This window comes from Sminthopsis crassicaudata, chromosome 2 (genome assembly GCF_048593235.1).
Source record: "Sminthopsis crassicaudata isolate SCR6 chromosome 2, ASM4859323v1, whole genome shotgun sequence".
In the NCBI taxonomy this organism is placed as follows: Eukaryota; Metazoa; Chordata; class Mammalia; order Dasyuromorphia; family Dasyuridae; genus Sminthopsis; species Sminthopsis crassicaudata.
Window position 1 is genome coordinate 468,731,185 of NC_133618.1, and position 27,121 is coordinate 468,758,305.

The window sequence follows — 27,121 nt, forward strand, 5'->3', positions numbered from 1 at the left end:
TTCCTGTTCTCTATGGTTCAGCCATCACTCATGTGGTGCTCCTTCTCAGTGTTTTTGCACTGGCTGTCCTTATGCCACTTTTATCTCTTATGTTATACAGATAGCTTTTCATGATTCTTTTCCTCTCTACCCCAAGATCCTAGTAATATCTCTTCCAAAAATTACCTTCTATTTATTTTGTATGCACTTTATTTTTTTGCATTTATCTCCCTTGACAAAATGTAAACTTGTTGAGGTCAGTTACTATTTTGTTCTTGCTTTTATATTTATTGGCACCTAGATATTAGTAGTAATTGAATGAATGGGAAAGCACCCTGACTTTGTTAATGTTAAACTCCATTAAAGACAGCAGCTCTGAAATTTATTTAGCTATGGAATACTTTTTGAAATTCCTTGATGAAATTAATCCTATTCATGGGATTCTGAAGGTACTGAATCCTGACCTTCTTTCCCTTTTGTTATAAGTGGAAGATGACATCTAGTCACAATATAAAGGAAAATAATTATATTTTCGATCCAAACCATTTTTATGAATTTTTGATTCTTTATTTCACATTCAATATTTTAAATGGAAGATATCTGAAATACTTCCTCCAGAATCCATGTTCATGTTATGTCAAATATTATGGTGCCATGGATCACTATGTGGGAACTGCTGATAAGAGGACAATTAGTTGCCATGAAAATTTCACTGGATTTGGAGTCAGTAAACATTTGTTAAACACTATTTGTTAAGTACAGTCAGTGCAGAAGTGCCAGCCATTGTACTGCAAGCATTAGAGCCAGATGACCTTGGTTTTTAACTCTGTAATTTTGGGGAAAAGACACTTTCCCTCTCTGGGTGTTTTTTTTTTTCTTTAAAAAATGGCAATAATATTTGCATTACTTACCTCATGGAATTATTATGAAATAGCAGTTAGAAAATCATAAAAGTGATACTGAAATGTAAGCTTTTGCTCTTACTTATCTGATCTTGACCTCTCTGTAGTCTGACATTGCCAAATCACTCTCTTCCCCTAGGCTTTTCTGATACTTTTTCTCTTCTTGTTTGTCTCATTGCTCTTTTTTTCAGTCTTCTGTTTTGATTTAGATGATGCTTGCTAACTATGGGTAATGCCCTAAGTTCTGCCCTGGGCCCCTATTTCACTTGGTGATCTCATTAATTCCATGATTATGGAATCCAGCTCAATGAATAATTATCATTGCTACTGGAACTTTTTAAACTTTTTACATTTGTGACTCTTTTTGACTTGAGAAATTTTTATGTGACCTCAGATGTATAGTGTATAAAATAGGATTACAAATTAAACATTTACTGATAATAAATTATAGAACAACTTATTTTAAAAGGATTCTTTAGTACATGTATAATTTTGCCATTTATTAAAGACAAAAGCAAGTTTACTACTAATGAGATGGATGTGCTTGTTTATTTTTATATAAAGAATTAAAATGGCAGAATATTTGATATCTTTCACTGTTGCCAAATTTTTTGTGACCTCCGTATTCAGGTGCATGACTACATATGGAATTGTGAACCCAAGTTTAAGAAGCTTTGATCTATACACATTGTTTTAAGATCTATTTGTCCTATTTTAATTTTTCTTCTGACTTTTAGTCTTTCATTTCCAACTGCGTATGGGACATCTCAAACTGAATATTTCAAAGATTTCTTAAATTCAACATGTCCAAAACTGAATATCTTATCTTTTAACCAAAACCCTACCTACCCCTCTTGCTAGCTTCCCTATTATTATTGAGGATACTACCATAGTCCTAATCATTCAGGTTTGCCTTTGCAGTACATCCAAGTATACATACATATATATGGCATATAGCAGGCATATAATAAATGTTGGTTGTTATTGTGGTGGTGGTAGTGGTTGACAAGATACTTTTGACTCTTTTCAAATTCAAATCCTACAATGCTAAGATGATTCAGACTTAGGAACTTAGAAATAGTTTTGGTCTATATGCTAAATAGAAAAAGACAGTTTGAACAGAAGCAGAAACTGATGAAAAAATAAAAAGTGGATAAAGAATAGAAGCAAGGGAATATACCCAAACTTTAAGAAGAAAAAGGAGAAAAAAGAAGTGAAGATAAAAATATGAGCAAATGGACTAAAAGGGAATTTTAAATCAAATGTAACAAAATGGTAAAAACAAGGTTTTTTGGTTTTTTTTTGTTGTTTTTTTTTACAGAAAGTTTGGAAATATCTAGCATCTATGAGCTAAATATAAGGCAATACAGAAATAGATAAATTGATAGATGAATAAATAAGGTTTTAACATTTTGAAAGACCTTAGAGATAATGTATTCCTGCTCATTTTGTAGATGAGGAAACTGAAGCCTCCAGAAAAATTATTACTTAATGTTTCATAGGATGTGACAAAAATTGGATTCAAACCCAACTCTTCAAACTCTTAAATCCATTGTTTTTTCTTCTATACCACAACAGTAAGAACTTTCTGAGTTATGGGAATATATAGCTGAGAAGAATGAATTATAAAAGAGCAAAGATGAGGATAAGGAAATACAAATATAATAAATCTGTCTTAACAGATATTATGAAAACATGGTGGTTTAGGGTCAGGGTAAGACATCAATGTGATCTGCTTGACTATATCTTAAATTAATTTTGCTGCTATATTTTTAAAAGCGTTGTAGAAGTAACTTTGGCTCCCTAAATGAATTTATGGTCTTAATATATTATATTTGCAAATCTTGTCTGTCCATTAACCTCTGAATGGGTGGCAGAAATAATTTTAGATGTTGATGAGACATTTTTATTATTCACCTGAAATTATGTTGTATTATATTTTTAAATGAAGGTGACAGCTTCTTCTGAAATTTAAGCTTTATCTGTGAGGTTAACCAAAAATAGATTGCAGCATCTTGCTATATTGTATAACTCAGGGCACCTAGGAACCAAATGTGTTTTCACACAATTGATGGGAAATCCAAGTTAGCATATACAATAGCAATGTTGCTATTCACTTGAGTGCTTGGCAGCTTATAGATGTTACTGTCATGTAAGCTGCACTCAACACACAGAGTGTGTCCCACTGTCTGTAAATAACTCCGGGCGCAGACGTGGAAGGCAGAATCCGAATGCAAACATGCCCGTTGCCAACTTAATCTCCATGGGGATGCTGTGTAACTAGTGCGTGAATACCTGTTTTTAAACAGATTTAAAGAGGTTAATTGGACTGGGATATTTTAGGTTGTGTTACATCTCTAATGAAAATGCTGATTTGAAGCTGCCGTGACTCTGGTGCTTTTTACACCACTATAATTATTTTAAAACTTTGTTTGCTGCATTGTTGATAGCATCTTGGCAGAGAGCCTGCATGACCTGATTAAACCTATGAATTGTCAGCCATGATCCCGACTCCTCTGATGAGATTGCTGACTGGGCATCACTTAGGAATTTCTTGATCGAACAGAGAAATTAGATTGAGATTGTTGTTTCCAGTTAACATTTTTAACACCATATTTAATGTTGTTTGGCAATTGCTTAACAATTTCTATATTTAAAAATAAAAAAAGTCAGCATAGCCAACAAATTCATATTATTTGTTTCTCTCCCTCAAATTATATTTTAAAAAAAATCTCATTTGCTTTATTTCCCATTTTGGGAAGAAAGCATGTGACTTAAACATTCAAAGAGAGGTTTAGATTCTGGGTCTGATTATCAGAACAACACAACAGCCAGTTTTGTTTGTTTGCTCTGGGGTCCTCTGGATTGGGCAGCAGAATACTAAAGGCTGAGTTCTGGCTCATCACTTCCCAGCTGAGTGACCATTGGCAGTCATTTCCTCTCACTTCAGTTTCCTACTTTATTGTGAGGAAAATTATTTGATAACTGAATGAAGAGTACTATTGACAACTGCCCCATATTTGGCAAGGACTCTCTATTCCTGTGTGAGCCATAGTTTTCTCATTTATAAAATTAAAATGACAGTCTTACTTCACAGTTGAGAAGCAAATGCATCTTAAACAAAATGATATAGGAATAGCCATGGTGATGATTGTTATTTTCCCACTCTACTTCTCTTGTTTTTAGCTTTTTCTATTTAAAAAAAAGTGCTATAACTAATATCTGTCTGCCCAGGTTGCATGTACCTTCGGATTCTAATGTTTATTGTGCAACAAGAAAATGATATTCGCACACATGTGTTGTACCTAGACTATATTGTAACACATGTAAAATGTATGGTATTGCCTGTCGTCGGGGGAGGGAATAGAGGAGGGGGGGTAATTTGGAAAAATGAATACAAGGGATAATATTATAAAATATATATATATATATAATAAAAAAAAAAGAAAAAAAAAGATTATTATGAGGCAAAAAAAAAAAAAAAAGTGCTATACAGGTCTGGGAAAGTGAGATATTGAGTGTCTTAAATAGAAATCCAAATTTGTTTTGTTTTTTTCTTCTCACATCTCTTTCTTTCCCTCCCTTCCCCCTTCCCTTCCTCCTGATGAGATTAGATTCAGGGAACCAAAATGATGAGATTAAAGTTCCTGGTCATCAGGGAATTAGATGATGAGGTTAGTAGCAGCTTTGGGGTTCAGGGAACCAAATTAAGGGGTTTGGCTCCCCTCAATCCCCTTTGGATTTGACGCAAGGTAGGGAGTTGTGGGAACCTCCTTTTTGATGGCGCAGAGGTCCTTAGTAAAGGAATTTATGAACCTGAAAGCTAGACTGATAAAAAGAAGTTTATTATTGGCATTGGGAAGTCAGCCTTTGCTATGCATGAATAAAAAGACTGAATTCCTTAGTGGCAAAGTCCTGACAGAGAAGTGAAATTTAGCAGAGAAATCCCAACAAGAGAGGTATAAAGTTTTATTAAGGAAATAGGTGAGGGAGATAAAGAGAAGGTAACACTGAAAGAGAATATCATTTCAGCGGGCAGAGATTGCTGCTATGCCAAGGATGGCATGTTAGGTCTTCTGCAAGGACTGACATTAAAATTGGCTCTTTTTATAATAGAAGCCTTAGTTAGCTACTGGCTGGGATTTTTGCTCTTGATAGGGGCTAGGTTTCAGCTTGAGCTGGAATTGAATAGAAAATCTTAGAATTGAATGGGTGTCTCTTCAATTCAATAGGGTTGGAATTCTCCAGCTCAGGACTCTCCCATCTAGACAATAGAATGAAGCTATTTGTCTCCTGGTGGGGTTCTTTACAAAGGCAGGAGTCAAGAAGACTTTCTCCTTGAAGGAGTTTTAAAGAGTTTAGGGACTCCTTTGTCATTCCTTTTCTCCCCTCCCTTCCTCACTTCTTTCCTCTCTTCCTCACATCCCCCCTTCTTCTCTTCCTTCCTCCCTCCCTCTTTCCTTCTCTCCTTTCCTTCCAAGGGGGAATAGTAGTAGCAGGAAATCTTTGAATTTTCAAAATCACATGATATGAAGTTAAAAGTAACTTTCAGATACTGAGGGAAAACTTGATATGGTGTAATAGAAGGAGCTGATAGGGGAACAAGATAACTAGGTTCTAGTTCTGAATTGCTTTTAAGATATGACTTTGTCATATCACTTTTGTCACTTCACTTCTGATTCACAGTTTTCTGAAATATTAAAGGGTTTGACTAAATACTTTGAAAGGTCATTTTTTGCTCATTGACTTTCTAATTGTATGAATATAAATAATGAATTAGTCAAATTTAGAATAAGGTGTAATGATGTTTCTATTTGACCATTTTCTGAAATAAATAAAATACTTAACCTGTTCATTCTCTCTCTCCCCACCTTCCCTGTTCTCCACTCTACCCCTTTCCCCTCTCTCTCTTCTTTCTTAAAGGTCTCAGCATCAGAGGAGCCCAGGAGGAGGACCCCCCAGATCCCCAGCTAATGAGACTGGACAATATGCTATTGGCAGAAGGGGTTTCAGGTCCTGAGAAAGGTGGGGGATCGGCAGCAGCAGCTGCAGCCGCGGCCGCCTCTGGAGGTTCTTCAGATAACTCTATTGAACACTCAGATTACAGAGCCAAATTGACCCAGATCAGACAAATCTATCACACAGAACTGGAGAAATATGAACAGGTCAGCAGCCACCACTCTCATAGTCCTGCGCAAACCTGCTATTGCTCTTCTGTTAGACTGCATTAACCAAATCCAGGGGCTGTGAGGTGTAGGAGTTAAAACAAAGAGAAAATTAAATAAAGTGAGTGTAAAAAATACAAGTGAGTTATTTGATTAAATGGAATGAAGACCCCTTGAGGATGAGACTTGTTGTGTGTGTGTGTGTGTGTGTGTGTGTGTGTGTGTGTGTGTGTGTATTAGTTTCTCACTGGTCCTACCTATGTCCTTATTTCTACCCTTATTTCCCTCAACCCTGAACTTATTATTTGTCATTAAAACAACAACCATTTGCAATTGTCATTTGGGTGGGAGTATTGCTTGTGGTGTGAATCATAAGAACAAACCTTTGAAAGAAACAGGATCCTAAGGTTGGAGTCTACTTTTGTGTAGTGACCTGTTTATGTGAGTTCCAGAATTCTTAGTCTTAGTCTAAGATTTAAATTCTTCAGTGGATCTAACCATAAGACTACAAAGTGTGGCTTCCAAAGATACCATTTTACATTGCAAACTTCCCAAAGTAATTAAACTCTGGCCTCATGCCTGTGAGGGATTAAGCTCGCAAAATAATTTAGGGTTTGGGGAGGGAAAGCATATCCTGTAGTTGTTTCTTTCTTTAGAATTCTGATTGTTTAAAAAAAAATAGATTGAGAAGACCATTCCTAGTGATATATTGAAAAGATGTCAGTCCATTCAAAACACATTTTAGGTATTAGTGTGACACTAATAATCATATCTGATGAAAAATAATTTAAGAAAATCTCATATAATATGGCTTAAAACCCACATTCTAAACTTTTGGGGCTCATGCTTCCTAGGACAAATGTCATGAACTGTCCATTCTTTCATGCTGGGATCCTGGCCGACTTTAGATTTGTTTATTACCTTCTCTTTCCTTGAGTTCCTCAGGAAATTTTTAGTGTTTTTACTCCCATTGGTTTCTCCACATAGTTGGATTATAGAGTTGTTAAAACAATGATTATTTCTTTCTCAGTAATATGAACACTTCAGTGAAAGGTGGCATTGTTTTCATTTGTTTGTCTGAAGATTTAACAGGGAATGCTAATTCTACAAAAGAGAAGACTTGAAGTGAGAGGGCATCTGATCATTGTCTACAAGTACTTTAATGACTGTCATATGGAAGAAGAATTAAGCTTGTTATATTTGGTCCTAGAGGGAATACCTAGGATAAATGACAAGAGGTCACATTGGTTTGATGTAAGGAAAAACTTCCCAACAATTCAAAATATTGAATTGATATTCAAAAGTGGAACTGGGTGGTATTAGAAAGATATAATTGGAAGTATTCAAATGATGGCTGGATAAGCACTTATCAGGTATGTTGTAGAGGAGATTTTTATTTATTTATATGTTAGACCAAATAATTTCTGAGTTCCCTTTAATTCTGAGATTTTGTGATTCAGTCTGCTTTCTATTGTTTTAGTTCTTCAGTACTTTGAAAAATCTGATTTCATTTGAGTTGTCCTCCCATTGATGCAGATCAGAGCATCTCTTCACCTTAGTTAGATGGTCTTCATGAGGTTTATATACAACCACTATTATTACTAAATCTTTAAACAGTTATTCTGGGAGTATACATTTTGTAAAAATTGATTAACTACCAAACTCTCCCCCAAATGCCTATTGAACTGCCCATGAAAGTCTAAAAACTGAATGATTATCCTTATGATTCATTTAGCTTGAGTAGAGGGGGGAAAAAAAAAAGGAAATTCCTTTTCTGGAGAATTCTGAAAAATACTTCAAGAGATCATCATTTTATTGCTCTAATTACTTCCTTTATCAGTACAAATAACAATCCCTCCTTACCTTAGATGGTTTTCATAAGTTACAGTGACAACAAATATGGTAGCCACTTTCCTGGGGTATCTAGTACTTTTCTAGATCTAATCTTCTAGGTTTTCTGATATATCCTTTGAAAATTAAGTACCAAATTCATATCACAATGCAAAATCAGCTGAAGATTTTTCATAACTTTATGCTTTGTATGCTTTGGGGAGCTTAAACTTTTCATATCTTGTTTATAATAATTTTTTTATGTAAGGGAAAGTTTAAGAATTTAAGAAAAATCATTGTGTATTATATTTAAAGGACATAGCTCTCTGATATTGATGAGATTATATTCAGGAAACCAAAATAATGAGATCAGGGTTCCTGGTGGGCCAGGAGTTAAATGATGAGATTAGTGGCAGGTTCGGGGTTCAGAGAACTAAATGAAGACATTTGGCTCCCCTTAAACCTCCTTAGGATCCAGTGCAAGGTAAAGAGTTGTGGGAACCCCCTTCTGGGGGTGCAGAGTCCTTCGTAAATACAAACCTGAAAAGCTAGACTGATAAAAAGAAGCTTCTTATTGGCATTGGGAAGTCAGCCTTTGCTATGCTCGAATAGAAAGACTGAATTCCTTAGTGTCAAGGTCCTGGCAGAGAGGTAAAGTTTCTGGTAGAGAGATCCTGACAGAGAGGTATAAAGTCTCATTAGGGAAATAGGTGAGAATAAAGAGAGGGTAACGCTGAAAGAGAATATCATTCCAGTAGGCAGAGGTTTGCTGCTATGTCAGGGATGGCATATTAGGCCCTCTGCAAGGTCTGAGCTCCAAGTTGGCTCTTTTTATCTATGAACTGGGGCAGTTCTTGATGGGGCTGGGTACAGCTTAAGCTGAATTGAATAGAAAATCTTAGAATTGAAAAATTTAATTCAATTGGGTTGGAATTCTCCAGCTCAGGACTCAACCAGCCTCACCTAGATAACAGAATAAAGCTGTTTGTCCTCGGGTGGGGTCTTTACAGAGGCAGGATTCAAGGAGGCTTTCTCCTTGAAGGAGTTTTAGAGAGTTTTGGAGCTCCCTTGTCAATATGACATGAATAATTTTCTATAAACCAAACCTTTCGCAGTTTTAAAAGGTTGCATGGAACATGAATAAGAGAAAATGTTTCTAACTTTAGCATTTTCCTCAATAGCACAATTTAATGTTTAAAATAGTTACATCAAGACAGCTAGGTGATGTGGTAGATAGAGTACTGGCCTTGGAGTTAGAAGAACATGAGTTCAAATCCAGCCTTAGACACTTAACATTTCCTAGCTATGTGACTCTGAGCAAGTCACTTAACCCCAATTATTTCAAAAAAGAAAAAAATTAGTTTTAGCTTTTTGTTAAGTGCTCCCTGTCTTGCTTAATGAGAACATTGTGAGGTAGAAGAGGCCAATGGGTAGCACATGGATTTTTGCTGGGCTTTATAGAATTAAGGTGGTTCTTTATTATTACCAATTTCAGTCCCTTGGGTCTGTCTTAACAAAGTTTTATTGATGTCTTTTTTCATTAGTATTTTCCAAATATACCTCCCCTTCACCAATATATATATATATACATATATATATATATATATATATATATATATACACACACACACACACACACACACACACACATACACACACACATACACACATGTAGTTATAATGAGGGAAAGGAAAAGGGGAACCCCATTTCTCGGTGCATAGATAATCCTATGAGGCACAATATCCCCTGTAAAATGAATTTACAGGCCCGAAAACCTAGATTGATAATTAAAAGGTTTATTGTAGGAATTTGGAAGTAAAGTTCAGTTAGAAAGACGCCAGGGCCAAAAGTGGCCACTGGGCGGGCAGGGACCCTTACATGGCTGGAAGGATACCATGTGTTGGCTGGGAGGGCTCCTGCAAAGAAGGCGTTCTGGCTCATTTCTTTTATACCTAGAAGATGATGGGCGGTACCCCTAAGTTCTCGGTGGGCTTTTCAGTTAGCTCAGATCAGGTGAGAGCTGGGGGAAGCTGAGCTGATGGTGGGGGGCTGGGCCCGTATATTCAAAGGGTGCCTTTGACCAGGATTTGTGAATCAAGGTCAGCCATGGGTTGGGCAATTAGAAAGGAATCTTAAAGGACCTCAACCCCCTTCATATAGATAGATAGATAGATAGATAGATAGATAGATAGATAGATAGATAGATATAAATTAATCCTCCCTTATAACAAAGAAAAATAATTAAGCAGAGCAGACCAGCACAGCATGACTGATAGGCATTCAGCATTCATACTAACACTCACTACTGATTAAGTTCTCTATAGAGGTAAAGATTAGTCTACAGACACTCATTTAATTCTAAAATTCTCCATTCAAATCTAAGATTCCTGCCTAATCCCAAGCTCTAGGATCTGCCTATAAGTACCACCAACAAAGCTCTTTACAAAATCTCCTGATTGTACCAGGGGCTTTTGTCCACTAAGAGAGTCTCTTTCTTACTGATATTCAGAAATTAACTATCCTATCTGTGCCACAGATAACTTGGGGTTCATGAATTCTTGTCACTTGGACTCCTCTCCCTCTGTCTTTCTTTTCTTCCTCCTCCAAGTTCAGGTTCAGACCTCATCAATACCTTTCTTCTAAATGGATCATAGGGTCATAGATTCAGAACTGAAAGGGATCTCAGAGGCCTTTTAATCCAATCTCCTCATTTTATAGTTAAAGAATATTGAGGTACTTTAAGTGACTTATCCAAAGTCACTCTGGTAGTAACAGACCCCTAAGAGCACTCTGATTTTAAAGCTATTGTTGTTTATACTGTATCATACTATCCTCTAGAAAAGATATATTCTCAAATTTTCTTTGGAACAAAACTGAGTCTCAGAAATAAGACTGAAAAAAGTATGAATACATTCTATTTTGTATTATTTTAAATTAAAAGTGAAGCAAGTATGTGTAAGAATTAAATTTAATTGTAAATGTTAATTCATCTGATATGAATGATGTAGCTACCTTTATTTTTATATTTCTTATCATTTGAAGAAAAATATTTATCAAAAAAAGCAACATATAGGCTCTATATACTTCAATATTTCAAAATATTCATGATTTTTCTAGTGAGGATATTGCTTCCACTGATACATTTTGTGGTGCCACTTGCTATTGCTAGTGGCATCACTTGGTAACTAATCTTTTTGTGATGAGGCTTACTTCATATAGTTGGGCTTGATCTCTGACAATAGTCTGTTGATTAGTTTTTAATTGAAGTCATTCCTCCTTGGTAAGACCTACTCAGACTTTCATTCCATTGATATGTCCTTCATGAACAAGCATAGTAGTATGACTTTAGTTAAAGTCTCTATGGGAATTTACTGAGTTTTATGGACTAATAAATACTTATGGGTTTTTGTAATATTACTTATTGATTTTCTTGCAAGTGCCATTGTCTGTTGCTGGGACAGTCAAAACCTAGCACTTAGAGCTGAAAAAGATCTTAGAAATTATTATCTAGTCAAGCACATTATTTATTATGTGTCAGGTCCTTGTACCAGGTGCTGGAGATGGAAGGATAAACTTGAAATACTTCCTGCCCTCAAGGAGCTAATATTCTCATGGAAGACAATATATGACAGTAAATGACTATAGATAGATAAATATTTATATCACACACACACATCTCCAATACATGTATACACATGTATATCAAAAACACAAAGCATGTACTGGATAATCAGGTGGAAGAACAAGAAAGTCCTCTTGCATTAGGTAGCTACTGAGCTGAGTCTTGAAGGAACCTAGAGATTCTAAGAGGTAGAGGTGAGAGATGAAAAAGGTATGCCTTCTTTGAATGAAGGAGAGCCAGTACAAACATATGCAAATAAGCAGTTCAAGGAATGGCAAGAAAGCCAATCTGGCTGAACCATAGATTATATAGAAAAGAAGTAAAGTGTAATAAACATGGAAAGGTAAGATGAGTCCAGGTTATAAAAAATGTTAAATGCCAACATAGTTAATTTTTCCCCCCAGAAGCAATAAGGGGGCAATAGAGAGGTGTGGGGGAGGAAATAACATAATTGGATAGATGTATACTGTAGGAAAATCACTTTAGCAATTATTGCTGGTAAAGATTGATTGGAGTGGGGGAATATTCCGAGGAAAGGAGACCAAAAAGGATATTGCAGTAATTTAGTTGAGAAATCTAATCCCCTCTTTTTACCTATGAAGAAACTGAATTCAAAGAGATTAAATTACTTGGACTAAACCACCCAGTTGACAAATAGCAGAGTCTGGATTTGAACTTAGATCAAATCAGGGTATCTGTAGAAGCTTCACCATTATGATTTTATTTAGCTGCAGTTAATATGTTTCTTTTTTTGTGGGAAGAGAAGGGAGTATACATTTATATAGCTCTTAATATATACTAGGCACTATGTTAAGTGCTTTACAAATAAATACTTCATTTGATCTTCACAGTAACTCTATGAGATGGATGCTATTATTATCCCCATTTATAACTGAGTAAACTAAAGAGTAAATGACCTGCCTATAGTCATACAGTAAGTGTGAACTTGGCTTTTTCTGGCTAGGCCTAACCTTCTATGCACTGAAATACCTAACTGTATCTCCTTTATGTACTGAATGTTCTAAAGTTAATTGCAGGACTGGGCAACCTTTGAGATACCTGTACTCTAAGATTCTGTGCTTCTATGAGTATGTAAATCATAAGCTCATAAGAGTTATAGGTTCATAGTACTTCAAGCCAAAAGAGATCTTAGAGATTATGATGGCATTAATATTTTTCACTTTGTTCTACCAAGAAGAGATGGGTAAGTTTTATTATATGTTCCCTGGAATAAAACTTGTTATTAGAATTAGGCTATCTTTTTGGGTTTTGTTGTTGTTGTTTGTTTTTCTGTTGGCACTATTGAAGCCATGTTTTCCTAGTTTTGCTTACTTGATTCTGCGCTAGTTCATGTAAGCCTTTTTTTGTATCTCTGAATTTTTCATAGTTATCCATTCTTACAGCACAGTAGTATTCCATTACTTTCATATGCCAAAGTTTGTTCAGCCCATTTGGTGACTATCTAGTTTGTTCCCTTTATTATTATTATTTTTGCTACTGCAAGATCTACTACTGTAGAAAATAGACAGACTGCAGATTTATAATATGTTCATTATTTGCCAAGCACTAAGTTAAATTACGGAAATATAAGTATAAATAGGTAAAATAGTATTTGCCCTCAGGAAGCTTACATTTTAATGGGGAAGACAGCACATGAAGAGAGGTGGTTGGAATATAAGGCATGAGGAAATAAAAGCTCACCTATCAAATTGAGCATTCCAGGAGCAAAATCCAAGATTTTCTTAGGGGTGGCTGGAATGAAGAAGGTGGTAAGTGAGCCGTGGTTCTTTGGGTATTTGTGAAGTTTTTCTCTTTGATCTGTTTAGAGGTATGTCTTTGAATGAGGTTGCAGGTCAAAGGTTGTGAACAGTTAAATGACTTCTCTCATCATTACCAATTGTTTTCCAGAGAATTCACAGTTTTACGAAGAGAATATTAAGATACCTGATTTTCCCAAGCTTTTCTGTTAGTCAGTAAACATTAAATGCCTACTGTGTGTACTGTGCTATGTCCTGGAAAAACAAAGAAAGATTAATGACAGTCTCTGTTCTCCAGGAGCTTATTCTAATGGAGGAGATAATAAAAATAATAACAAACTATATGCATATTAAATAGGAAATACTAATTAAGAGAGAGTGAAAGCACTAGAATTGAGGATGTTAAGGAAAAAAACCTGAAAAAGATGGGATTTTAGCTGGAATTTGAAAGAAATTTGAAAGAAATCAGAGAATCCAAAAGGCAGAAATGAGGAAAGGGAGAATTTCAGGCTTGGGGTGATAACCAGTAAAGATGTCAGGAGTTAAGAAAGAGAGAGTTATCATTCCAGAGATAGCAAGGAAGCCTGTGTTATTCTTTCGTGGAATATTTGGTGAGGAAATAAGATGTAAGAAGATTAGAAAGGTGGGGAAAATCAGCTTATAAAGATTTTATATTTGATCCTAGAGGATCCAAGGAACTCCTTTAGTTGAGGAGGGCAGTTGTGTGGTCAGACCTAAGAAGATCATTTTGATGGCGGACTGGAGGATTCATAGGAGTGATCAGAGATTAATGACTAAGAAAACAACCAGCAAGCTATTGTAATAATCCAAGCATGAGTTGATGAGGAAGGAAGAAAAATGAGGGCTTATGAAAGAGATATTATGAAGTTAAAATGAATAGGCTTTGCCAAAAAATTCTGGATATGAACAGATTGGGGCTGGGAATGAAAGAGAGTGAAGAGTCAAAGCAGACCTCTAGATTGCTAACTTTGATGATTGGGAGAATTGTGGTACCCTCAAAAATATTAGGGAAGTTTAGAATTATGCAGGGAATATGGGACAAGAAAATTAGTTTGGGATGTTTTGGATATGTTGAGTTTAAATTTCTTTGGGTATCTATTGGATATTGGATATCACTTTGACATCTCCATTAAGCAGCTAGAGATTTGAGGCTTGAGATCAGGAGAGAGGCTAGGGTTGATTTGAGTATTTGATATTTGATATTGATATTTGAGTATCATCCACATAGAGATTATAATTCAATTTGTGGACATTGGTGAAATCACCAATAGAACTAATATAGAAAGTGAGAAGAAAAGATGTGCCAGGTCAGAGCAATGGGTCTGCTACGAGGCATGACTTGGATGAAGGTTCCAATGAAGGAGACTGATACATATAGTAATGGTTAGTTAGGTAGGGGGAGAACCAGGAGAGCATAAGTGATATCAAAATCTGTAAGAGATGAAAAAGGAAGTATGTGATTAACAATGTCAGAGGCTATAGAGAGATCAAGAAGAATGAGGTTGAGAAAAGACCATTAAATTTGTACTTGTAACTTTGTAAAATTCAGTCTTGGTGGAATGATTAAAAGCTGGATTATAAAGAGTTAAGAAGACAGAAGAAAAGAAATAGAGGAACTGTTGTAGACAACCTTGTCAAGGAGTTTAGGCACAGAAGGAGTGGGGAGAGATAGACTGCTGGCTATTGGGGATGGATGTTTCAAGTCAGAGTTTTTGAGGAAATGAGAGACATGGACATATTTGTAGGTGGTAGAGAAGTAGCCAGTAGAAAGGGAGAGATTGATGATAAGTGAGAAGGTCAAGGTATAGAAGAAACAATCTGCTGGAAAAGACAGAATTGAATATGATTACTTGGCAAGGAGAAGGACCACTCCTTCATGTGAGACAGTGGTGAAGGAGTAGAATGTACAAGGCATCTAGATAATGTGAGATGAAAAGGAGTTGTAAAGATGGAACCCTGAGTGAATGGCCCCCCAATTTTTTTCTTCGGTAAAACATTAGTCGAGTTTCTCAGATAAGAGAGTGTGGGGAGGCAGATTTATGGGAGTTGTATGAATTATGTGGGGGGTAGAAAAAGATTTTTAAGTATCTCTGTAGTGAATGGGGAAATTAGTTATATATAGGGAAAGTATAAAAAGATTTCCTTGCTCAATGAGGTCCCAAATGAGACCCAATCAGAATGGTTTAGTAATTTTTTTCCACTTTTTTTTTTTTTTTTTTTTTTTTTTTTTTAAAGAGCTCACTTGTAGGAATCCATGCAGTGAATGGTTCAAGGTTAAGACTTGGCAAGACAAAATTGCTGACATGGTAAGGGAACAAAAGATTCAAGAGAAGAAAATAATGTAGACTTGAACTTGTTTGACAAGGGATCAAGATGGAAAAAAGCAAAGTGAGTAAGGCCTTAGAAAGAATGGAATGTGTTGTTGTAAATCAGAGGGAGAAGGATCAGCATGACAATATGTTGTGATCAGGCAAGAGAATTTCAGAGTTCCTAAGTAGAATATTTGTGGAGTATTTGTGGATAATGTAAAGATCAAGAATATGACCATCTTTGTGTGTGTCTGAAGTAACAAGGAGGAATATGTAACATAAGTTGAAGATCTGTTAGATTAAGGTGTTTGAGGAAATATCTGAATATATGTTGAAATTCCTTAGTATGAAATCAGGAGTCAGGGATGTGAGCCAAGCACTAAATTTGAGAAAAGAAAAAAGTCTTTTGGAAGTTAGTAGATATCAAATACCAAAAGTTTGATTTGGTGGTTGATATAGAGTAAGGGAGAATCGTTAAGTGGCAATGAGAAATTTGGAGTATTTTGTTATGGGCCAGAACTTCAAACAAGGTTACATTACATTACAATATTCCCACTCTCCCACCTTGACGAATGAGTTAGGGAAATGACTGAAAATATAGGCAGGATCGGAAAGAAAGGCTGTCATTAGGAGTGATCCAGGTCTTAGTAGGAGCCAGAAAATGGAAAAAATGGGAAAGGAAAAGATTTAAGATTAAAGCAAGTTTCTTGCCTGGGGATCAGGCATTCCAGAGCATGCAGTGGAAGAGTAGGTAGTTTTAAGTATAAAGAATATATATATATACACTATGCTGAAACCTTGCCCTTCTGCTCTCTTCTATGTGCTTCAATGAAACCTTAATGAAAATATATCTGAAGCCTATTTAGATTTAGATTGCCATAAAATTAACAAATACCATTGCTGCAATAAATTAAAGTTCCTTATAAACATAGCCACATTTACAAAGCTAAGCAGACTTAAAATTAGAGTTTGAGCTAGAATAAATTTAAGGTGGAATGCTTAGTTGTGTGTGTGTTTCAGTAATGTCCCTGTCTTTTGAAATGCTGGTTCAAAATAATTTTCATGAAAATGTCATTTGATTCGAAGAGAGTCGAGTTTAATGATTCTAGCAGCATACTGTTTTTAGTCTCTTATAAAGGCTGCTGGTGAAATGTCAGACCTATCCATTCAAACTCCAAGAAACTGGAGTCAGTTCTCAAAACCTACGAGAGAGGCAAAACTGATTTAAAACATAGAATTTCTCTTTTGTTGATCTTGACACCCAGAAATGTCTGATTTAAAGAAATATGATAATTTTTCAGGGTTGCAGCAAAATATAACACTGCTTCAGGAACATTTCTGAACAAAAGTGGTTTGTCTTACAAATATAGAGCATTAAAATTATGTTGCTCATCTCCCAAATGTTGTGTAGTAATTAAAACATTAATAATTTACAACAATAGCCAACATTTTTTTACATAGTATTTTAAGGCTTGTAAACTACTTTACAGATATTATCTCATTTGATTCTCACCACAACCCCATGAGGTAGATAATATTATTATCCCCATTTTACAGATGAAGAAAACTGAGAGTGATTAAATAACTTGCCCAAAAACAGATAGCCAGTCTCTAAGACAGGATTTGAATCTTACCTCATTTTTACTGTATTTTTGTACAGTTCTGCCTCCATCAAGTTAGTACATGAAAAGTAGTTACACATTGTTAAAAGCTAGAAGGAACCTCAAAACATAAAATATTCAATCTGGAAGGGACGCTAGCACAAAGATAAAACATTAGAGGTAGAAAAGACCTGGGGACCTAGAATTTTATAGCTGCAAGGGATTTTAGAACATAGAATATAGGTTGTAAAACCTGAGAGTTGGAAGGAATATTGAAAACTAGCCAGTCAACTTTATTTCACAGAGAGGTCCATACCTTAAATCATGTATCTTCTAGAGTGGTAAAATTAGAGCCTTGTTTAGGGCTTCTTACTCTATTGTAATACTACTTTTGGTAAATAGCAAGTTCAGAGCTATCGCTCTGAGGAAAGATGTTTCAGACAACAGAGTATTCTCACTGTACTAGACTTTCTGGGCTTCTCTATCATTCCACAAGAAGATAGACAAATTGCTTCTTGAAGATGGAATTTGATTTAGACATGTTTTGCCAGTTATATGAATGCATACAGATAGATATAGATATATCACTCCCCGAATAGCTCTCCCACTTTGCTTGTGCCAAATGAAATCCTTGTATATGGAGTATTCTTTTCATAATTTACAGCTACTATAAGAGAGGTGACATATTGAAACTTATCTTCTATAATTACATTGAAATACATTTTTGCTGTAGGCAAAAGTGTTGTAAGGGTCCCAAGGCTCCCCAAACATCTGGGAACCTGTTTTCTGAGTTCACATATGTCTTCTAAATTCACCCCAAATCAGGGTAAAGCATTGGAGCTAGGCATGAGCTGAAAGCTAATATGGTCTAATTTAACTTCTCTAAGGCCTTCAAATTGGAATGGATAGCAAATGTTGAACTGAACTCCTCTGATAGCTTTCCTTAAGTATGTCCCAAAATGCTGATTATATGCTAAAACCTGCTAGGAGTGACTCTTGTATAGGAACTTCTGTCTGATTCCTTAATTGTCCTGAACTGGGAGCCAATCTAGAAGGTTGACTACTAGAGGATGACTAGAGCAACTCATGAAAAAATCTAGTAGTTCAAAGATTAAATTACATTCAGTAAAGTGGTTTAATGGGAAGTTTTAGATATGGTTTCATATACTGCCTGTGATACTACCTTGTATGAAGTTGGCCAAGTCATTGAAATCTTTCACTCCCTTATTTCCTCATCTCTAAAATTGAAGGAGTAGTTTGTACTAGATGACTTCTGAGTTCACTTGTCTCTAAAAATTTATGATTCTTTGTTCCAACATGAGATAAAATTGATTTTTTTTACTAAAAGCACAGATCTAATCATGTTATTCTTCTAAGTTAATAAATGATTCCCTATTATATCTAGAATCAAATAAAAATTACTCTTTTTGGCATTGAAAACACTTCAAAATCTGAATCCAGTCTACCTTCCATCATTTTAGATATTATTCTTTCATTACAATCAGTTAGTAAACATTTATTAAACATTTACTATGTGTCAGCCATTTTCTAACTATTAGGAATATGAAAAGAGGCAAAAGATAATACTTGCCCTCAAGGAATTCACAGTCTAATGGAGGAAACAAGAAGTATGCTTGTATAAAAAATGGTATATACAGAATAAATAAGAAATGATTAAGAGAAGGAAGGCACTAGAATAAAGAAGAGTTGGGAAAGGCTTCCTACAGAAAGTGGGATTTTTGTTGAGATTTAAAAGAAGCCAGGGAAGTCAGGAGGCAGAGATGAGGAGGGGTAACATGGCATGGGGGACAACCAGAGAAAATGCCTACAGTTGAGATGTCTTGTTCATGGAATAGCAAAGAAGCCAGTGTCACTGAATCAAAAAGGAAGTGGTAGGGAGTAAAGGGAATAAGACATAAGAAGGCATGATAGGATGGGAGTAGGCTATGAATGGCTTTGAATACTAATTAGAGGATTTTGTATTTGACCCTGGAGATGATAGGTTGTCACTGAAGTTTATTGAGGTGGAGGATTTAATAAATAGACTTACCCTTTAGGAAAATCATGTTAGAGGCCAAATGGAGGGTGAATTGCAGTGGGGAAAGACTTGAGGCAGGTCGACCCACTGGCAGGCTATTACATAATCCAGACACGGAATAATGAGGCTCTATACCAAAGTGGTGTCAGTGTCAGAGAAGAAAAAGGGGCATAATTGAGAGATGTTATAGAAGTGAAATCTAAAACCATTGGCAGCAGCTTAGATATAAATCAGTGAGAATTAGTGAGGAATTTAGGATGAATATTCAGTTGCAAGTCTGAGAGACTAGGACGATGATATTGCCTTTGTTTTTATTGGACATCCAGTTCAAGATGTCTGAAAAGCAATTAAAGGGGGGAAAATGGAAGTTAGAAAAGAAGTTAGAGCAGGACAGTGGAAGTTGATGAGATTACTAAATGAAGCAGTGTAAGGGAAGAAGAGAAAGTGGTCCAGGACAATCCTGTAGGATAGCTGCTGTTAGCAGGTGTGATCTAAATGAGAATCCAAAAAGAGACAGAAAAAGGAAATTCAGATAGGTAGGACAGAGTGGTGTCCCACAAACCTAGAAGGAAAAGAATATCAAGGAAGAATGGGTGATCAACAATGTCAAAGGCTAAGAGAGACTGTGGAGGATGAGAATTAAGAAAAAGACAAATTTGACAATTAAAAACTCATTGGTAATTTTGTAGAGGGATTTTGGTAGGTTGATAAAATAGGAGGTCAGATTATAAAGGATTAAAAAGAGAGTTGGGGAGAAAGTGGAGATACCTATTGTATTTTCTGCAAGTTCAAAGATCATGGAAAGAGTGTAAGAGGAAGAGCTCTAGGCTTATAGAAATTCATTAATATTAGGATAGGGGTTTCAGACAACATAATATGAGGGAGTGTTTGAGAAATATGAGGACTCAGCAGTTTGCTGAGAAAACAAGAAGTGGCAGAAGTTGGAGACAATTTTTGCCTTAGAATGTGGCAAAATGTTTAGAAGCATTTACATTCTATCACTTCCACCAAATTGAAATGATTACCCAGCATATGAGTGTAATCCAGGAGCCCAAAGATTGATATTAATTTGTAGCAGGTCTGGGGTTTTAGGACACGCTAGATGGTATAGTGTCAAGCCTGGAGTCAGGAGGACATATATTCAAAGCTTTTCCCAGGCACTTACTATCTGTGTGACCTTGAGCAAGTTATTTGACCCTGTTTGTCTCAGTTTCCTTATCTGAAAAATGAGCTAGGAGGAAATGGTAAACCCCTCCAGTTTTTCTGCAAAAACCAAAACAAAACAATCCCTCCAATGGGACCATAAACAATCAGATACAATTGAAAACAGCTAGAAAATCTAATGGTGTTTATAAAGAACATTTTAATTCTTAAGTTTTTTTTTTTAAAATGTTCATTTATTGTAGGCTGCCTTCCCTCAACTTTTTGTCTATTTCCTTTAAGTCACCAGAAGTTCACCTTCACTAACATCTTCCTCCAATGCCTCCTTGTATCTTAGAGACACACCTGGATTTCTGAAGGTTATGCCTGGTGAGAGCAAACCAGCAGGTTTTTATCAAGCTGGAAAAGCTTCTACTACAGTCCTAACTGCCAATGAAGCTAAGTTTTAAGAGACTTATTACTACAAGTTTGAGTACTTGGTAATGAATTAGTTTTGTACATAATAAATAATTCATTAAACTATTAAGAAATAAAAGGTTCAAGCTCTTCATCAGTATCCAAATTGATGAGATCACTGATTTTTTTTTCGGTTATTAAAGTAAGAATTTATAATTCATTCCTTTGAGAGAAGATTTTTGACATAGCTATTTTGATTGGAAGAATCCTCTCTCTATCCCTTCTTCCCCTTCTCCTTCCCTCCCTTCCTTTATAGCTTTTTCCTTCCCTGAGAATTTCTGAAGAATACTGTACTTAAAAGCAGGAGAAATCATGAACACCATAAAGTCTGGACCTAATATAAAAGCCCAATTTGGAAAATAAGACTGGAAGAATGAATAAAGGAAAAAAAAAACAGCTCTTATTGTATCTGACATCACCAAGACATAAACCCAGAAGAAGAGAATGACTTCAAAACATTTACAAACAAAAGCCTCAAAGAAAAATAATCTGCTTACAAGGTCAACTAGAATTCCTGAAATAAAAAAAAAAAGAAAAGAAAAATGATTTTTTAAGGAAAGATTTTTAAAATATATTATTAAAACCCAAGTGATATAAAAATTTTTTAAAAGAATTTCACATAAAAAAAAAACACTTGACAAGGAAAAGAAATTAAGAAGAGATAATTTGAGAACTCAATGGACTCACTGAAAGCCATGCTAAAAATACAGTCTGGATATCTTATTTCAGGAATTCATGAAAGAAAAAAATTATTAGACTCGGGACAAAGTGAAAATAGCAAAAATCTGCTACTTGCCTATTAAAAAGAGACCACTTTCTCTCCCCCCACTCCCCTCTAAGGAACACCATGACCATAACCTGTACCTTCCAGATTCAAAAATAAACGCTGCAAAAAGTCAGAAAGAAAAAAGTTAAGTGCTGAGGAAATCTAGTCAGAATCACACACAGTTTAGTAGCAATCACTCTAAAGCAGAGAGCTTAGAATATGACATTGCCCAGAAATATAGGCTTACACAATAATATGCCCCACAAAACTGCATAATCCTATAAAATGGATTTTTAATGAAATAGAGGATTGTCAAGCATTTCTGATGAAAAGACCAGAGCTGAGTAGAAACTCTGAGATTCAAACACAGGAGTCTGTAGAGTAGGACTATTTTTTGAATAGTATTTTATTTTTCCAAATATATGCTAAGGTAATTTTCAACATTTATTTTTGTAAAACTTTGTGTTTCAAATTTTTCTCCCTCTGTCCCTTACATCCCCCTTCCCCAAGACAGCAAACAATCTAATATAAGCTAAATATGTGTCATTCTTTTAAACATATTTCCATATTTGTCATGTTGTATAAGAAAAATCAGATCAAAAGAGAAAAAAACATGAGAGAGAAAAGAAAAAAAAAGCATAAGCAAATAACTAAAAAATGAAAATTCTCTGCTTTGATCTGCTTTCTCTCTGAATGCAGATGACATTTTCCATCCCAAGTCTATTGGAATTATACTGAATTGCCACACTGGTGAAAAGAGCCAAATCCATCACAGTTGATCATTACCTAATCTTGCTGTTACTGGGTACAATGTTCTCTTGATTCTCCCTTCTTCCCTCAGTATCAGTTCATGTAAGTCTTCACAGGAATCAATAGAAACAGGAAAAGGCAAATATGAAAGGGCAAGTGGAAGGGAAAAAGTAATTACATTCTCATAGAGATGACACAGCTGTCCCTTCAAAGTCCTAAGGTCATCAAGAGATTATAAAGAGGTCTTAGCTGGGAGTAGTTTGGTTCTGTTTTTGTGTTCTTTAAAGAAGAAGGGAAAGGTATGGAAATAGAATGCACAAGGGAAGAAAAAGAGTAGAGGATGGAGAGGAAATTTATCTCCAACTAGGTTGTACAAGTAGAAGACTGGGTATCACTTGAATATTACTTTTACCTGAATCAGTACAAGAGGGTAGAACACACATGAATATTATTTTCACATGAACCAGCATAAGAGGGTAGAACACACATGCGCATGCGTGCATGCACACGTACACACACATACATACATAAAATATAGAAATGAATTCTTTTAAGAAGAAAACAGGAGGGAATGAAGAGGAGAAAATAAAAGGGTCATTGCAAGAAAGCATCAGTTATAAAAAAAAAACAACACAATGAGATCTAACCCCAAAGGGTGGATTATGAAAAATAATTTAAAAGGCAAGAAAAACAGGGTATGAAAGTTGTAATTGGAGTGTGGACAAGGGAAATGTGATGTAGGGAGTAGAAGCAGATTATGTCAAACCTTGACTACTGATATTGAGCATGCTACTTCTCTCCTAACAACTTCTTCTTTATGAATGGATGGGTGGGGACAGAACAAAGAAGAAAAATCCTGGGGATGGGGAGGAAAAAAACAACATTAATAATTATAAATGGGAATGGGATAAACTTACCCATGAAAGGGAAGTATATAGCAAAGCAGAATGTAACAGTATATGATTTACAAGAAACATACTTGAAATAAAGACTCATAAGAAATTCAAAGGAGGGGCTGAAGCAAATGCTTCAGCTTGAATTTTAACAATCAGGGATCTCAAACAAGTTAACAGCAGATATAGACGTAAGTAAAAGAGATAACCAGGAAAAGTACAATATGCAGAAAATGATCATAGATAATGAATTAAAGTCAATACTTCAAAATACAAAACTCTAATAGTATACCAAAATAAATAAACCAAGAAATTAATTAAAAGATCTGAATAGAATTTTAGAAAAGATAAATATGACAGATCTCTGGCAATTATTTAATGAGAATAGAAGTGTATTTGTGAATTATACATATATCATAGCTATGGATGCATCTTTACAAAAACTAGCTTACATATAATCACATAAAAACACAATGCAGAAAAAAGTGTAGAAAAGTAGTGATATTAAATATTTACTGATCATAATGCAGTATTCTACTCAATAACAGGCCACTGAAGGAAATATTTAGATTATTTGGAGTTTAAAAAACTTAACCCTAATAAATTGCTGGATCAAAGAAAAAAAATAGAAAAAATATTTTCATTAAAGGCTATATAAACAATGAGACAATTTGTGGGATGAAGCAAAGCAATCCTTAGGGAAAAGATTCTTAATCTTTTAAATGTAAACAATTCTTCAGATTAATTTTTAATACATAAAATTGAATACAGATTACATACATCAGTTATATTGAAATGTAGATCTCAAAATACATATGTGTGTGTGTATGTGTATAAAGTTCAAAGATTCAAGTTTAAGAATTGCCTCTGGGAAAATTTTAAATCTTTGAACACATTCCTCAATAAAAGAGAAAAAATGAAAAGTGAGTTGGACATGCAACTAAAAAAAAAAAAAGAAGAAGAAGCTAACAAATTGGAGACCCTGATTAAATGCTAAAATAGGATGCTTAAAGACAATTGAAAGCAAAAGTAACATTGAATTAATAAATAAAACTAAAGATTTTTAAAGGACCACTGAAATAGTTACTATTAGGTAATTGAATTTCTAAATTAGGTAGTTGAATTTCAAAAAAAAGAGCAAAAGTTACCTGTATCACAGAGGATAAAATGGAAAATTTAATTATATAATATTTTTTAAAAGGGTTTGCATGAACAGAATCAACATAGCTAAAATTTAGAAGGGAAACAACTTGAAAAAAAAACCTATCAAATTTTACATATAAAGAGCTTATTTCCAAGATAAAGAATTTATTTAATATAGGAGCCATTTCCTGATTAATTTGATAAATAATTGACAAATTGAGAAAGCAGTTGATAAATGAACAAATATAAACAGGCATTTTTCAAAGGAAGACCTTTAAGTTATCATCAACCATATGAAAAAATACTCTAAATTATTAAAATTTGAGAAAAGCAAATTAAAGCAATCTTTAGGATTTAACTTGTATTAATCATTGGCAAAACTGGCCAAAAGAAAAAAAAAAAAAGGAAAAAAGAAGACAAATTAATGTTGGAGAGTGCTACAGAAAAAGTGGTACATTGATACTGTTGGTGGAACTGTGAATTGATCCTGCCATTTTGGAAAGCAATTTAGTACTATTCCACAAACATCACTGAACTGTGCATATTCTTTGACTAATGGATACCATGAATAGCTCTATACCCTAATGAAATTAAAGAAAAATGAAAACTATTATATCATGAGAAATTAAGAGATGGTTTCAGAGAAAGCCTGAAAAACTTGCATGAACTCTTGCAGAGTTAGATTGGTTTTGTTCAAGCAAAACCTTTTCAGTTTCATTTATCTGAAATTATGTTTTTCTTTTTCTTTTCTGATCACTTCTGTCTGTTTCCAAAATGGCAGGAATGTCCAAATGACATTCTTTCCCTAGCTATGATTATATTTGCATTTCCAAGAAAAGGTACAAAAGTCTAGAAAGTAATTTATTTTAAATTAAAGCAAAAATTCAGAAAGCATCATATGATAAACATAGAGACTGTCTAATCTCCCACATCATTGCAAACTCCTAGAGTGTATATATGTGTGTGTAGTATACATACATATATGAAATGTATATAATTTTGATTATGGGTATTCAGAATAAGAAACTTAAAAATAAGCAAGATTCTGTTAAAAATCATTGAATCTTACAATCTCATGAGTTTATAGGGGCTTCAGAAGCCCCTAGTTTTATTTTGTTTTTTCATTATTAGATTTTATTGTTAATTTATGGAATAAAACAATCATTTCCATAGTACAATAACACACAGTACAATAGTACATGGTACAATAAAAAAGAAGATGTTTGCACATGGAATTGCAAAACAATTTGCTATTCTTTTAAAAATTATGTAAATTTCTTTTTTTTCTTCCTTTCCCTTCCCCTCACCTACCCATAGATTCAATGCATCCTGTAGATAACTTGGAGAAGCTGTCATGTCACACTTACCAAGTCTTCTTTTCTCACCAGTTCCTCCAATTTTGAGTCCCTTTCCATACCACTCACCCTCTTCTGAATATATTCAATTTTTCAAAATTCCCAAATTTTGGTGACCAGAATTGAGCATTGTACTTACTTCAAGTAATGTCTTATTTGTATGACTAGTATACAATAAATCTGTTACCTCCTTTGTTTTGAACACTTCTGTTAACAGTCTGTTGTCCATTTTATTTTATTTATTAAGGCAAAAAAGTGGAATTATGCATTTCAAAAAGACAGCACCAAAATTTATAAATAACATTCTTTTATTGGAAAAACTAAAATAATTAGAAATGCCCAATTTTTTCTTTCCTTATCTCCTATTATTTCCAGAATGTTTCAGTTAATTTTTGGCCTAATATTCACCTTAAGAACCAGCAACCATGTAAGAATGTCAGATTCATTTTTCCCCACATGATTATTTCAGGTTTTTTAAAATTATCTAACAAGAGTTTATTTATTAACTTAATGTCCCTAATTTTATTGTAATGGTGAAGGAATATAAGTTTGTTTTTAAGGAGATTGTGGGCCCTTGAAGGATCCTGAAGAATTGTCTGTATCTTATAAGCTATTATGTCTTTCAGCCCAGTATTGAAGGGTGAATAATTCAAATCTTTCAATTCAATTTCAATTCAAAGCAATAACACAAGTGTGCAATGATTTGCTCATTTGTAGCTAGATTTTAAATGTAGAGGGACTTTATACCTTTTAAAAGATTAGAAGATGAGAAATCAACTACTCTGTGTTCAGCTCTGAAACTGTTTTAGACGATGATGTAAATTAGGTTGTAATTTACTTTCAGTAGTGTAAAGAAGAAAAAAAAATCACTTTGCCTGAAGTATATGCATCTTTCTTAAGGGTGTACCCAGTTTTAATTATCTAAATGTAAATACTTAACGAATTTTACTTAGAGTAATGAGCTAAAGTGCACACTACATAAATGAGATGTTCTAATTAATCATGTATGAACTACTGGTTTAAAGAAAAGCTATGTGAATTCTGTGAATGTTGGGCTATTGCCAAATTGCTAATCAGCATTTGCATTCATAGATGGTTCACACTTAATAAGTTGTGAAACATTCAGCAAATGTTTTAGGAAATTATGAGTTTTTAGATGCAGAAACTTTTTGCTTTTAATCCCACTCCTTTTCTTCCCCCCCAACCCCCCCCCCAAAGCTTATCTGTGATATTTAAACTGATGCTTAGAAAACTTATGCTGGAAACTAGTTCTGTAGAGATTAACACATGGAAAAAACTCGAGTTAATATCCCAAGTATCATTCACATGGAAGGTTTGAATGAGTATTTTACCAAGACACTTGCCCTGTCTT

At 34.6% G+C, this 27,121-nt stretch overlaps 1 protein-coding gene across 5 annotated transcripts in view; it reads left to right on the top strand.

The window, feature by feature from the left end:
* Positions 1-27,121, top strand: part of PBX3 (PBX homeobox 3) — a 292,919-nt gene that overhangs the window by 198,419 nt on the left and 67,379 nt on the right. For all 5 annotated transcript variants that reach the window (XM_074293103.1, XM_074293107.1, XM_074293104.1 and 2 more), the window contains exon 4: positions 5,805-6,046. In XM_074293103.1, the coding sequence (XP_074149204.1) occupies positions 5,805-6,046 (242 nt within the window). The remainder of the gene's footprint in view (positions 1-5,804; positions 6,047-27,121) is intronic.